This window comes from Cynara cardunculus (genome assembly GCF_001531365.2).
Source record: "Cynara cardunculus var. scolymus isolate 2C chromosome LG 10, CcrdV1, whole genome shotgun sequence".
Classification (NCBI taxonomy): Eukaryota; Viridiplantae; Streptophyta; class Magnoliopsida; order Asterales; family Asteraceae; genus Cynara; species Cynara cardunculus.
The window spans coordinates 16392533-16407642 of record NC_037537.1 but is presented as its reverse complement, the minus strand read 5'-3'; the positions used below and the strand labels follow the sequence as shown (position 1 = coordinate 16407642).

Here is a 15110-nt window from a genome sequence, read left to right as displayed (position 1 = left end):
AAAAAGATAAAACATTTTCTTGTTTTGAGAAGAGGCCACATCATTACATGTGGTTTCTTCTTTAATATATATATAGATTTGTGTTTAATTTTAAATTATAATAAGTATTTTATACAATCACCGAAATAATTTAAGTCTTACCACTATGAGTCATCGCCTCATTCACACGATAATTAATAAGTTTGTGTACCATTTTTTAGATTTCATATGTTTTCTATTTCTTTTATTTTTTGTTGCATCAAAATCTGACTTTCTATTTCGATTTTGATACGTCATAGAATAATATAATATATTATGTACGTATTCTTATTAAATCATGTATCATGTCAAATTTTATGTTACCAAAACATAATTTCATTATTATGTGATCACTTTTACGTTAAATCTGAACCATTAATTCCATTGCTATTGAATAATCAAATAACAACAGAGTTGATAGTTTGTTGTGGGTATCAAATAAAAGATGACTTTATTAGTTTTGATTCATTAGAAAATGTGTAAAAAGTTAAATGTTAAGTTCTTCTTATTCGTTAAAGGACAAGTTTGATACATATAACTGAATAGGATATGGCGCAACAAAACTCAATAGTCTTGTTTACATGTCAAACGCTACATCAACGTTGTTAAAATACAAAAACCAAAAGGGAAAGGTTGTACAAAACCCAATAAAAAGCATCTTTGTTAAAAGATGTTATGACAATTCCTGAATGGTTTGGTGCAAAATGATTAATAAGCTCTCATGATATAGTACAAAAAAAAATATAATTGTTTGATAATTGTTTACAATGAAATTATGACGCATAATGGTTAAGGGAGGCCCATGATACAAAATCATTCAGAGGGTTTTAAAACCATTAAGAGACAGATTTTTTTTGTCAAACAAGATTCCCCTCTTAACGATTCAAAAGTTGCTTCTTAATGGAACTATTAAGAAGTAAACGAACAACCCCTTAGAGATTTTGTCTTATGCAATTGATTTGAGTGATGCAATTGCAAACTAAAGAAACCTTTGTGAAATTTTTGAGAATTTATACCCAGATGCTCCATCATCCTCCCTCTATATTTCAATGCAAAATGTCCTATCCACTCTTTTCCTTTCTCCGATTCCGATTCCGATTCAGAGGAACCTAACATGCAAATTTTCAAACACCCTTCTCACATGTACAATTATTGTATCTATCCTTCACGATTTATTGAAAACGGAAACTGAAAACGAACAAAGAAAGCTAAAGGGCGGGAGACGAAAACCGGAAATTAGAAGTAGGGTTTAAAGATTACAGAACTGATGATTCTGTCTCTATATGTATATATGAAACTGTACACAAGTTACTTAAAAAAACATATCATTTATTGACACAAACAACAAAAACAGAAAACTCAAAACCATGTACACTCCCCAACACATACAAATTGGAACACATTTCAACCCTTTCACTTATGTTCCATACAAGTTTTTTTTAACTTACCATTTATCACTTAATTCAACATACACTTCCTTTATCCTCAAAAAATAGTATATATTTTATATATATCAGGTGCAACTTATTCTTAAATACCTTTCTAAGCATGCCCCATATCCCCCACCTCATCAATCAACCATCTGAAACAAAACATTCTGCCTTTCAGATTAACGGAAACGCAAATCTTTTAGGAACAAAACGAAGAAAAACCGTATAATACCTGAAGAATATCTGTAGAGCGACACTAACACCTAAAGAGGAAAGCGTTTTGTGATGGGGCATACCTAGCTACACCAAATATCCTGCACATTATACACACTCAACTTCAATGAATATAGCAGCAGCATGCATCAAAAATTAAAAACTAGATGATCGTGTACCCCAGTAATTTATGCCTTTCAGCAGTTTGTCATCTACCAAAAATACGACAATTGCATGCAAACACACCAAGATTCGTACACATACTCCTTATGCAGGAGCAGAAGACAATGGAGACAGTCCTCCCCACCCCCACCATGCACAGAGGATGGGAAAAGGGGCAGCAGGGGAGGGGTAGGTGTAAAAGTACAAAGAAAGCGTAATATGACATCTTGGCCTCTTAGCTCAGTTGGTTCGGGAATAATGCTAATAATGGGAATGTTTCATGTTTGAGACTTACCTATGTGAACCTTTTCGCATTCTTACTTTTAGTTATAATGCTATTTCTTGGCACCCCCAATTACGATGACCATGTTCTGCCACTGTCCTTATGGAAGGTACTTGTTTTCTCATACAATCTCCCATAATTTTATGCAAGCAAGTAAATGCTTAAACTACAATCAATCGAATTTAGTTAGCATTCGTGGACGCCATGTTGGCCTATGTTCAAATTACTTTTAGCAAAAATTATTATATTGCCAATAAAAGGAATTTGACAAGAGAAAAGAATAGTTTTTCAAAAATATAAACAGACAAGTCTAACTGTAGTGTTGGTTGAAATCTCTGTTCTTTAGTAACAAAAGGGTGAAACAGGAAAATAGTATGGCAAACTTCCTTTAGCAAGCAATCCACGTCCAGAATGCCACGAGAGGGGGAGAGAGACCCTGAATTACGCGTAACATGTCAAATCAAAACAATTAAGCAGGTAAATAAGCATGAATATCATTTTCATGATACTCAAATTGAGTTCCACCATAACTTTGCTTTACTTTTGGTCGATACTTTCATATAATGATATTCAATTCTACGACTTTACTAGAGCATATATACTAAACTCAGATGAACCACAAACAAATGCAACATCACAAGTTTGAGTTAACATATCAGACCACAAAAAGATGCAAGTTAGATGCACAAACTTGAGCAAAAATCATTGATTTAATCCCACAGAAGCCTAACAAAAACTAACCTGGAAGTTAGACAGCATTTTTCACCTTATGCGCATTCGGTTGAGGAAGTCTGACAGCCTGTAGACATTATTGATATCTGTGAGTAGGTTGAAATAAACAGAAAACTGACCAAATTTATTCAATAATGCAAAAGGAAAATTTGTAAAACCTAATATCTTTAGCAATTACAGTCTGTCCATCTTCATCCCCAAGATGACGCAAAACCACTTCTTCTAGACGACCATCACGGTATGCATGCTGTTAATAAAATGGAAGACATGACCAAAAACTTTCTATGTTAATTAAGATAACTGGAGCAAGACCTCAAAGTAAAGTACATTGCTGAAGAGAACATCACAGAAAAACAACCAAGAACATGCAATTAGAACTGTAAACCTAATGCGCAATTGCACCACCTCTTAATTAATGTTTGTACCTGCTACCATCATATCAGAAATTTACCATTCACGCAAGCAGAATTAGAGATTAATGTAACAGGACCGACACCTAACCACATAAATTATGCAGAAGTAATCCATCCAAAACTGTGCCAGATAAACCTCACTTTGGCTGAGAGATACTACTTCATGAAAACAAACTAAAATCATCATACAAAAAACAAATCTCTTCTTTTACATAATCTGAAAGTTATGGTTTCATATGTTCTCAAAAGCCAGCTCATCCAGAAACATCACTGAAGTAGAAACTGCTATACTATAGCTTCTCAAAAATTCAAAGTACCCTATATCCCTCTCATTTGATTGCCATCACTATGTTCCTCCTATAGACTTTCATCACTCTGGCTCTCCACTTTATGCTCCCATTTGCAAATCAAGGATGCTTAATAGAAAAGTTAATGTCTCGTCGGCAATTATTGCATTGGCCAGCTGAACATCACTGGTGTCACCTTCTATGTCATCATCCATATTAGTCTCCATTCCTTCCAGATTCACACCATCAGAGCTTTATATTTTATATCACTGACATCTACCATGCATAATGCCACTATTAGAACCGAGAAAAGTGCTCACATCAATATGCTTGGCCTGATAGCGGGTCAGAACATAACAACTACTCCACTTATCTCTCTTTGCTACTATTTCCTCACATGTTAACTTAGATCAACCTCTACCTCCTAGTGACCTTGGTACCTGTCTCTTTTCCCTGTACATTCAGAGGCCCATCTTATAGATGACTACGCGAGTTTGTAGAAGTCAATCTAAGCTGCCTCCTAGCCGCCACAGGTTGGCAATTAAGGGTAGAGCAGTTACAAAGCCAAACTTTGTAAAACTGAAGCAAAGTCGATATGTTAATATGTTATATACTAACATTTAAAAAAAAGAAGGCAACACCAAACACAAAAGACTCTGAATTAGAAAGTCTTTATAGTTTTGTTCCTTCAATTAAAGGATAAATTGCCATCAATTGTCCCTTAAATTTGGATTGGAAAAAAAAGCATCATGAATGTGTGTGAACTAGAAAGCCAGAACATATTCCTTATCGTCCATTGAAAGTTCAATTTGAGCATATTGGACAAAATACATTGGTAACTATGTTGACAAACAGATTGAGAAATTGGGACCTCAAAATGTTGTCCAATTAGTGACCGACGATGCATTGACTAACATGGCAGCAGCGAGAATGTTGTCGAAAAAGAGACCAAATACCTTTTTGTCATCATCTCAAATGCATACCCTTAATCTCATTCTTGAAAAAATAGGGATGCTATTAACTTTTAACCTTTTAACATTATCTAAAGTAGTTACCTATGTTTTTTTCCATTTAAACAAGCTTCCAAATTTCAACTTTCTGGTTGAAAGGACAAAATTCATATATGCTCATTACAAGACTTTGGTTGATGGGAAAGTTTACAAAGGAAAGAGTTAGACCAGGTGACATGAGATTTGCAAAATTGTTTTCTAACAATAGAACGCATATACGAGAAAAAGAAAAAACTGAAGTTTCTGTTGAATGAAATTAGTGCAAGTGGTCTACAACTGCAAAAGCAACAAAGTCATCCAACCAGTGACTTTGCAAGGGCCAAGCTAAAGCAAATGCATCAGTTGATGTGACAAAATAACATTAAAGGCATGTGTATTCCATGGCAGTGTCGTGCCAAGACGAAAGTACAGAACTATACGCTAAATTTTGTAGTTATGTTGATAAACAGAGAAAAGTTTCCTAAAGTAAGGAAAACCTTGAACGACATCAAACCACGGAACATAAAAGGACAAGGATGGCTCGAGAATGAATGTTGTTATACCATCTTGGTTCAAGAGCATTAAATAATCTCTTATTTTCACTTGTAAGGCACGAGAATTTAGGACCTCTCACCCTCCAATACTCATGGAAGCACTTATCTAGAAAATGGAATGATGGACTAGATCATGAACCTAATTAGAACTACAGTATCAATAATATGTTCCAATACAGCAAAATAAGCCAAAACAATGATATAATCACTATTCCCATCCTTATATTGCACAAAGTGATACATAACATTGTAGATCAACAGTTAAATTTGCACTTACCTTGTAAAAACAACTCGTTCCAAATGGGCACGCCCCATTTCCAAAGTCAAAGTGCCTGCAGTCAATAGACCTGCGAGAGAAGGTAGTTGATAATTAAACAAAAAATCATGAAACACACTATTGAACTAAAAGGACATGCTTACGAGTTACAACAAAGTCATCACAATGTTTCTTCCACATAGACATGTGAACAACACTTTCAGCATACAAACAAAAGAAAAGTTCAAATTATAATCAACACAGAGGAATTACGATGACCATGCATCATAGTATTACAAAAGCTAATAAAAGAAAAGCTAATAACCTTCTTGCACAAGCAATGATAGTCCAAATTAGCTTAGCCATGTGAGAGACCTCCAATCCCAAAGACCTCATGATCTTTGTGAGTTAGAGTCATCATGCTTACTAATGCAAAAATCAAAAACAGCTTGTGTTCAGGCGGGGTAAATATTTTGACAAACATGTTAGTTGGACAATCGTGGAACAGACATCTTCAGAAGTTGTTCCTGGCACACCTGTTAGACATTGCAGACAGGGGCAGCTAAGGCCCAATAGAATCTGTAACATATTGACCTTCTATTCTACCCGCATCCTTGGAAATTGGAATGAACCAATGAAATGTGGTGAGGGAAATCACATCACATTGTGAAGTGCACACGTTTCAGTCATCAATTGCAAGCTGTTATTAAGTTCAGTAATGAGGTCAAAACACTGGCTAATGTTGTTCAGGCATAGCATTAATTCTAGACGACTCTTTGTGGCAAAATAAACTGTAATATTAGGAACACATGTAGAGTGCACAAATGGATTGGCATCAGCCATCAATGATGAAAGCGGGAACTAGGGAATCATATATAGAATAACAAAATGGTCATCAAGTGCACCTATAGTTCTCTGGAACACCTTTCAGGACAACAAAAATAGGTCCATCCATTATGGTTAAGCTCTTAGAGACCCTAGAGAATCATGGCAGAGCGTGTTCTTTTAAACCATTTAATTACCATCTAATGGTTTAATCTAAATAGGTCAAGGGCAGAGGTATGATAGTCTACAGTTGAAACACTTGCTTAACAAAAAGCTCGATTTCTCATCATATAACTAATTTTCATTTAAGTTAAAATTATTAATGGCAGAATTTGTGTATGAGTAAGAGATGCTAGCTTCAAAAAATGAAACCCTAAGTCTGTTTGACAGTTCTGTTTGCAAAATGCTGTCAAACATGGTTTTAAATGGATTAAAGTAGGATTTTTTTTTTGCACTGAATGACGAAACATATTATTCAGTGACTTTCTTATTTATTAGCATACATTTTGATGGAAAGGCATATAGGCTCCCAATTTTAATGTTGGCCAACCAGCTTCTTGATGGTTACCATTTTTATTCCAACCTCTGGCTTTAGGTTAACTATCAGAACCTTACAACTATGAAATCCAGATTACACAAGATGTTCGGTCCAAACCTTAAAACTGCATATAAACATGCATCATGCATGTCCAATATTAATTCTATACGATACTCAGATAGCCCATAAACCAGAGGGCCAGAGCCATCAAAAATTTAGGTCTTTCAAGTTCCAACTGAACTGGTAACATTGGTAGCACAAGTAGTAGCTCATATGTCTATGGATAAATGACAAATATGTTTCATAAGTAATATAAGCTCAGAACCGTCTATAAACAAAAGATCACGAAGGAAAGCAACAGCAGATATGTGATCCCTAGTAATAAATGGTGTGCGGTCCATATGCATTATTAACTCATTAGCCCTAGATACACAAATGGCAGTAAAATAAGAAAGATGGGGATATGTGTCTTAAAGAGCTAGTTCACAAAGAATCACGAACAACAAGTCCTTTTATCCCAACTGAGTACAGGTGGGAGTAAAGAAACAAAAGGAACTGTTGAGCAGCCAGACAAAATAAAATGCATAAGAAGGCAAACCTAGGATCTTAAGAAATTAATGGCTCCCTCCACATGCTCCTATCTAAGGCCAACTCCTTTGGCATAATCCATTAGGTGAAATCTTTGTTCACTACCATCCCCAATAGGCCAATATTACTCTTGGCCAACCTACCTCTCATAACAACGTCTTGATACAAGTCTTAAGCTTCTAATCAAGACATATTGACGATCACCAAACCTCCTCAGGTGGTGTGGCCTCAGCTTCTCATTGAACATCACCACCCCAACTTTTTCCAGATACATTTCATTTTAATTCTATCNGGTGTGGCCTCAGCTTCTCATTGAACATCACCACCCCAACTTTTTCCAGATACATTTCATTTTAATTCTATCCATCACTGGTGACACGTCCATCTCTATATTTGCATTTATGCTACACTTAACATGTGTACATGTTGCCTTTTAGCGACCCAAAAATTTACCAACAAATGGAAGCAGATCATATTGTTGCCCTACAAAGCTTGCCTTTCATATTCAATGGACCTTTCCGACCAAACCAAGTCTTCTAAAATGTTTTAAGTTTTACGTATCTTCTGACTCCCTATTGACACCGTTAAAGTTGCATTTCATTTACCATTTTTCATTTTGGCTTGATCTAAAATCTTCAAATTCCAAAGTGCTCCTGTCCTCTATACTTGCATGTTGCATCTTTGTCAACATGATATCATTGGTGAAAAGCATAAGCCATGGTATAGTGTATATCATATATGTCCTTTATGTCATTCAGAAAGAGGACAAGGACTTGACACTTACCACCAATGTAATCCTATACTAACAATCACATGCTTTCATGTTTGTTACTTTATCATCATAGATATGCTTAATCACATTTGCATAGATTATAGGAACTTTCCTATCAAGAGTCTACTACATCACTTCCCTTGCCACTAGATGCATTTTCTAGATCAACAAACAACCTATGCATACTGTATCTTCCCACAAGACATATAATTAAATTTATTGGAACAGAACCATTTTTATATTCCAGCACCTTAGTCTCAATCCTTAGCATACACTAAATATCCTTTATATCCCAGGAAAACATTCTTTTTCCACCCTATGAACACAGCAAATAACTATGTTCATAGTGCAATGGAAAATTCAACCACTAGAGTGTTACAAAAGTTACACAAAATAACACCATTAACACAAGGTTTGGTGGTCTGTGTGTGATAGAACGAGATAGATTTTCACCCACACAACCTTACACCAAACAAGCACAGCTGCAGGCATGGGATCCATAATCTGACACTTCTGATGTAGAAAGAACTAATTTAAATATGACAAGATATAATTCGGAATAGATATATAATGATGGTCAGACAACTATACCTGAGTCTTGCTTTGTAGCTATCTACAATTTCCTGCTTCTCATCTTTTGTTGCATACCAAATCACACTAGGAATAACGAAGTACGAAAGTTTCCTACATATGGGGCAGGACCTTAAAGCAGAATTCACATCCATTCCAGATGTTGGGGAACTACTGCGCCAATTCCTGATGCATGATATACAAAACGGATGATCACATTCTGATAGCAACCCAAACTTCCGCTCAGCTGCTGTTGGCTTTGAAAGTACACGTTCAAGGCAAACACTGCATTCTATTTCTTGACTGTGTTTTAACGCCTCAAGATGCTTATGCTTCTTCTCGCAACTTTTTTTATGTTCCTCCCTCTCATCTGGTCTGAAGGGGTGCAAGCATTGTTTTCTGCATGTAGGGCATAAATCCCCATGGACATGAGGGCAATTTTCTCCACGAGGACAACTACCAGCAGCAGCAAATGAACACATCACAATGTCTGCGGGATTAGTACTCCTTGATTGCCCAATAACATCATTTAACAAATCATCCTGCCCAGAACCTTCACCCCATGCAGGTTTTGCAGGAGATATATAAGGTCTACTTGAAGCAGAAAGCTCCCCAATCACACCTGGCACTGCAGTTGCAGATGCCGAAGATGCATTAACAGATTCCGAATCAGCAAATTGGTAAGGATATGCGGATGACGATGCAGAAGTTTGCCGTTGAGAGACCTTAACATGGTCATATCTGCAACGGCTACCATATGCACAAGCTCCTTTTTGATAAAAGGTGCACACCTGTTAATGGTATAACAAACAACCAGCCACAACGAGTGCTAAGGATCAAGATCTATTACGAAATAATCGAACATTTGGTGCGAGGGCAAACAAGTAATAGAAATTGTACGTTATTGGCCGGGTCCTTCCAGTCATGTGAGAACTCACAATGCTCCCCTTTCAGGCATGCTCCATGAGCAAAGAACTTGCAGAGCACCCTGGAAAAAAGAAAGAAAGTCAAACTTCAAACAAAATCCGATAGCCTTGTCCAGACAGAAGTGGCATAAAATGGTAAACTTATATTTCACCTTAGCCCCCAGCCACGCAATGTTACTCATACCCAACTTAGTCAAGCTTCTTACGCTAAAAGAATGAATGAAGTAAATACTAAGCCTGAAATATGCCTTGTTACCGCTCCTAATCTCCTACTTGATGGATTGTTCAAGAAAAACGCGAGAAATAATTAAGCTAGCAATTCCAAGTCACGCATAATCTGTTACAAACGCATAGAAACAAATTCTTCCTATGCTAATATGTCCGTCAATGATAGTTCAGAATCCAGGCTTTACATACCTCAAAGTGAACAAAAAAACCACCATCAAGTTTCTAATTTTTGCTCATCATGAGAAGAGAAAAATAGGAAACACAAACTCAGCTGAATAACCAAGAATAGCCTAATCAAGCATAGTAATCACAAAGGAGCTGGTTCATATACCCAAAAAACTCGAAAGGGCCATGAAAAGACTCGTCAGAAACCGTGTAATTCGTCAATTTGTAAGCGCAAACAGAAATCGAGATAGATGAGCAAAAGGAAAATTAAAGCAGAAAACGAATTAGATAGATGAGGAATCGCAATCAAAAATACCTGGTCCGATTTCCCGGCAAAGACATGATGTAGAAAATTTTCACCTTTCAATAATCTTCATCGGCGGATGTGTTTTTTTAGGGTTAAACGAAAATGAGTTTGTGTTTCTTGAGGATTTCTACATCCAAACCTCCCCTCAAAGGCAACCTTTGGGGATGATTACAACTAAATTACAAAATCAACCTTTGACTATGTGTCAATGTCTAGTTTCCCTCCTTTTGACTTTTCATTCTATTGTAACGGTGGTATTAAATATCAACTATCGTATGTCGGTTAAAACGGTTATCTTCTTGCTACAAAGGTGTCGGAGCCTAATTTTCACCATTTTACATTAAACGAAGCCATAGAACTTGACGTTCCTTGTAAGATCAGAAGTCTTCCACGCAGAGCAATTCATGATGTGTTGTCAGATAAAGTTAAAACAATAATCTCGTTCACGTTGTCTTGTAGTTGTGTCTTTTGTGATGGTACTTCGAATAATATGCGACATTTGTTTGTTGATTGTCCATTCACAAAGCTGGTTTTGAGGGAGGAAGGTCGTTGGAAATTGATTATTGAAAACCTTGATAAAGTTGGTGATTTTCCATAACTTTTCTTCTTTGCTTTGGTTTCATGTCTTTCGTATTACAAATCTTCTTTATGATCATCTAGACCGTTTAGAGGTTGAGATATGTTATATTGTGGTAATAGTTTAGTGGCAACTTCTCAAACGGTGCATAGGCCACAAAATTGAAGTCTCATATGCTATGTGTTGCGACTTCTGCTCCTTGTGCGTTATGGCATAAGCCTCCTTTGAATTTTGTCAAGTGCCACATAAATGCTACCATGTTCGATATATTTCTATTGCATGATTGGTTGTGTTTTGTGAACTAATGATAAATTAATGGTTGCCCAAACATCTATCATGGGTGGGTTTCATTAGTTAAGGATAGTGAAGCTCTTGTACTTATTAAATATGGCATGGATAGGTGAATTTGGTTTTCAGATGGTGATTTCGAATCAGATGTCAAATAAGTTGTAGATGATATACATTTTTCAGGGGATAACATATTGATTTTGGGGATACTATTTCAAGATGTAGTATTTTGCTCTTTCAACAAGACTATTCCTCTATTTGATTTGCTAGGTGACAAGCTAATAGAGTTGTTCATGTTTTGGCACATAAATCTAATTTCTCTTGTCTTGTCTGTTATGTTTTATCGCTTTCCTTTTTTGAAAATTTGATGCCTAAATGGGACTCAATATTGATATTTTAATTTTAAAAGAAAACTATTAAATATAGAGTGAAGGATCGTGCGAGAAGGGAAGTTACGGTAAGAAGCGTAAGAAGAGATTTAAACCCTGGATCACTTTTAATCTCATGTCTAGCTATGAATTGCACTTTATTAAGGGGATTGATCTGATGCATCTCGGTGCACCTCATTAGCGTTGACATTCAATTAGGATTGATCCAAGAGTGGAGATCTCTTCTTATGCTTCTCACAATAACTTCTTTTTTCATCGGAACCCAACCTATATATAGTTCTACATATATAGAAAATATGGCAATACATTTATATATTTGTATTTATATTTCTACTACATCATCAAATACTAGGCAAAAAAATCTTGAAAATAACTTATTAAACCTTAAGTATTTGCTTATTAATGCATAATATCTTGAAATTAAAGTTTACAATTTACCACTGCGTACTTACAACTTTCTAAAGTATGAGAGTGGTTGATTCTTCTAAACAAAGGCAATAGCATGGAATGCTTCATATAGGACATGAGAAATTGTTGGGTTGGATTTGATAACAGGAATGGCTAGGGCTTCAGAGTTATAAGCAGAATGCTTATTGGTTTGTAGGCTTGGGGGTAATGGGAAACAACCACCAAGTAGTAAGATTTGGTGTTCATCATGGTAGGAGATGAGGGTTCTTTGTTGATATCAATATTGAGGGATTTATGGCTTAAAGAACATGAGGAAACATAATGGGAAGAGGCTTAGGTGGTAGAGTGTTGGGTTGTACCTTGATCATTACCCCTTATTTGCAGCTTCTTCAATGGAAGCTTCTTGGTCGAAGAAGACCTAGCCACTGATTTTCCCTTGATTGTTTCAACAACACTTGACCTAGAAACTTTCATTGATTCGATTTATGTTGTTTTCTTTCTCACAATTCATCTTCTCTCAATCGTTTAAGCAGGCTTTGTTTTGCCCTCTTCTTTCTTAGCTTTGGATTTAACTCTCCCTGTTATGGATTTGGTTATGAATGTCCCTGCGACCCATAGTAAACTAGCTGACTTCTTTTGTAAAATCAGAAAAGTTATTTTTGGAAGCAGGTTGGTAACTGTAGTAGAATCAATCATGGGTTTTTAGTTGGGAAGAAACCGAACTAAGGGGAATTGAGAGCATAGTGGTTACAAACTAACTAAGGTTCAATGAAGGTATTTTGAATAGAGGTTTAGGACTAATGATGATAAAGTCATTAGAAAATGTTAATAATCAAATGCTTTCTTCTCTCACACATATATTAAGCACTTTCAAAAGCCCCAAAAGTTTTGTGTTCAAGTTCTAGTGGTAAGTGAAAAGTTTTTTCCAAAACTAGTTTATAGAGAGACATTCCAGTTAGGGTTTTATAGGCAGTCCTATATGGAGTAGCAATCCTATGGCTTATGTAGTATTTTTCAAGGACTCATTCCATCATGTTATTTACAAAATTGGTACCCTTATCACTAATCATAGCTCTAGGAGTACCAAATCTTGTGAAAACATGCTTATACGAAAAATTGACCACTGTTTTTGCATCATTAGTGTGGCATGTTGTAGTCTCTACCCATTTAGATACATAATCTACAGCTACCAAAATGTATTTATAGTTTCTAGACATGGGAAATAGTCATATAAAATTTAAGCCCCGTACATCAAAGATTTCAACTTCAATAATGCCATTTGAGAGTATTTCATGTCTTTTGGAGATGGATCCAACCCTCTGACATTCATTGCACCTTTTGACAAAGCTATCAGTATCTTGAAATAGGGTAGGCCAAAAAAATCTAGATTGTAGGACCCTGGTTGCAGTTCTATGGCTATCAAAATGACCACCATATGCAGTAGCAGCATTGCCATGCTACAACACTGCAAGCAGATCCTCATGAGGTATACACCTTTTAAGGATCTGGTCAACCCCTAATTTAAACAAAAAGAGTTCATTCCATAGATAACTTTTTGCATTACGAAGTAACTTTTTTCTTTGGTTTTTATTTAACTCTCGTGGTATGATCCTAACAACCAAGAAATTTGCAGTATCTGCAAACCATGGCTCTAGAATGTTGCAGCATTAAGAGTTGCTCATCTAGGAATTTTTCATTAGTTTCACCAGAACTTGACTCTCCTTTTTCTAACCTTGACAAGTGATCAGCAACTTGGTTATTTTATTCCCTTCCTGTCTACTATTTCAATATCAAACACTTGTAACAAAAACACCCAACTTATTAACCTTACCTTGGCATCCTTTTTAGAAATCAAATACTTAATGGCAGCATGGTCTATATGAACAATGACTTTGGTTTCCATTAAGTAAGATCTAAAATTTTCAAATGCAAAGACTACAGCCAAAAGTTATTTCTCAATGGTTGATTAGTGATATGTGTTGAGAGTTTAACACATAAAGCACTCTTTTTACGTCTTTCTAGTTATAATAATTTCTTTTCATTCTCACTTTGAGTCATTTTTATTTATTTCTTTATACATTTGTTATTATGAAGCTAAATATTGTGGTTGACTTGTTGATACTCTAGGAAGAAGCTAATGGAGAGTTTTTGTTAAACAGCAGGATGCTACAGCATTGGAGCAGCATCGACCTGATACATGCATAGCTTTTTGGAGGACTTATTGATTAAGCTGTTGCCTTTTTGAGTTAATGGAAGACAGTTGTAGATAGCTGGGTTTTGATTAAAAATATGAGATTTAAACTCTTGTTTGGAATATGTACTTTCTAGTTCCTCTATTTTTACTATATAACTAGTTTTAGGAAGCTTAGCCCTTAAGTTTTGTCTTTTTGTCTTTTAGTGCCTCCTTTGGGTATAAAAGGAAGGCTTTGGGTTCCCTCTTTGATCATCCATCACTCCATCTTTTCTTCCATTTTCCTCTCATTTGCTAGCTTTTGTAAACCCTCTCCAAGGGTGTTTTTAATTAAGTTCTTCAAGTTCTTCATCTTTTTCTTTATTTACTTTCTTGTCTTTTATTTTCCGTCATTTATTTTCTCGTCTTTTACATTTCCGCTATTTACATTCCATCATTTATTTTCCGCAATTTACATTCTCGTTATTTACATTCCCGTCATTTATTTTATCGTCATTTACATTTCCGTCATTTATTTTATTGTCATTTACTTTAAGCAATTTACGTTTATGTCTTTATTTTCCGTCATTTATTTTTTACTTTCCGTTATGAGTAGCTAAGCTTTTATAGCTTGGGTGTGAGACGGAAATGTGAGATTTTCAAACCAAACGAAAGTAGCTAAGTGTTTTGTAAACGACGTTCCATTGTTTCATTCGAGTTTTTATAAAACCAAGCACACTTCTTGACGGGTTGATCACTTGAAAGTGTTAAAGTGCGATGGACTTAGAGATAAGCCATCATTAAGCACGTCAACTTGGATGATATAAGAGGTAGACTTGAGAAAGTTGTCGACAAGGAGACTTGTCATTTATGTTTTTCAAAACGTAACTCCCGACGGGTTGGTCACTTGTTAAAAGTGTCAAAGTGTGATATATTCAGAGATGAACTATGAAGAACACGCCAACTCGAATGATATGGGAATCGACTCGAGAGAGTGATTTTTAACAAAGAGATTTGTTTAT

General features: G+C 35.7%; 1 protein-coding gene across 2 annotated transcripts; it reads right to left on the bottom strand.

The window, feature by feature from the left end:
- Positions 1–1330: 1330 nt before the first annotated feature.
- LOC112519091 (putative RING-type E3 ubiquitin transferase C3H69) lies at positions 1331–10391 on the bottom strand. Of its 2 annotated transcripts, XR_003069902.1 has the most exons (8): positions 10266–10391; positions 9531–9618; positions 8652–9421; positions 5359–5428; positions 2997–3085; positions 2848–2905; positions 1681–1762; positions 1331–1600 (listed from the first exon to the last, which is right to left on the bottom strand). XR_003069902.1 is itself a non-coding variant. In XM_025127067.1 (7 exons), the coding sequence occupies exons 1-6, from the start codon at positions 10289–10291 to the stop codon at positions 2869–2871; spliced, it is 1080 nt and encodes a 359-aa protein (XP_024982835.1). In that variant the 5' UTR covers positions 10292–10391; the 3' UTR covers positions 2034–2542; positions 2848–2868. The 2 variants fall into 2 exon arrangements, 1 of the variants encoding a protein (XP_024982835.1); XM_025127067.1 differs by lacking the exons at positions 1331–1600; positions 1681–1762 and adding an exon at positions 2034–2542.
- Positions 10392–15110: the final 4719 nt, after the last annotated feature.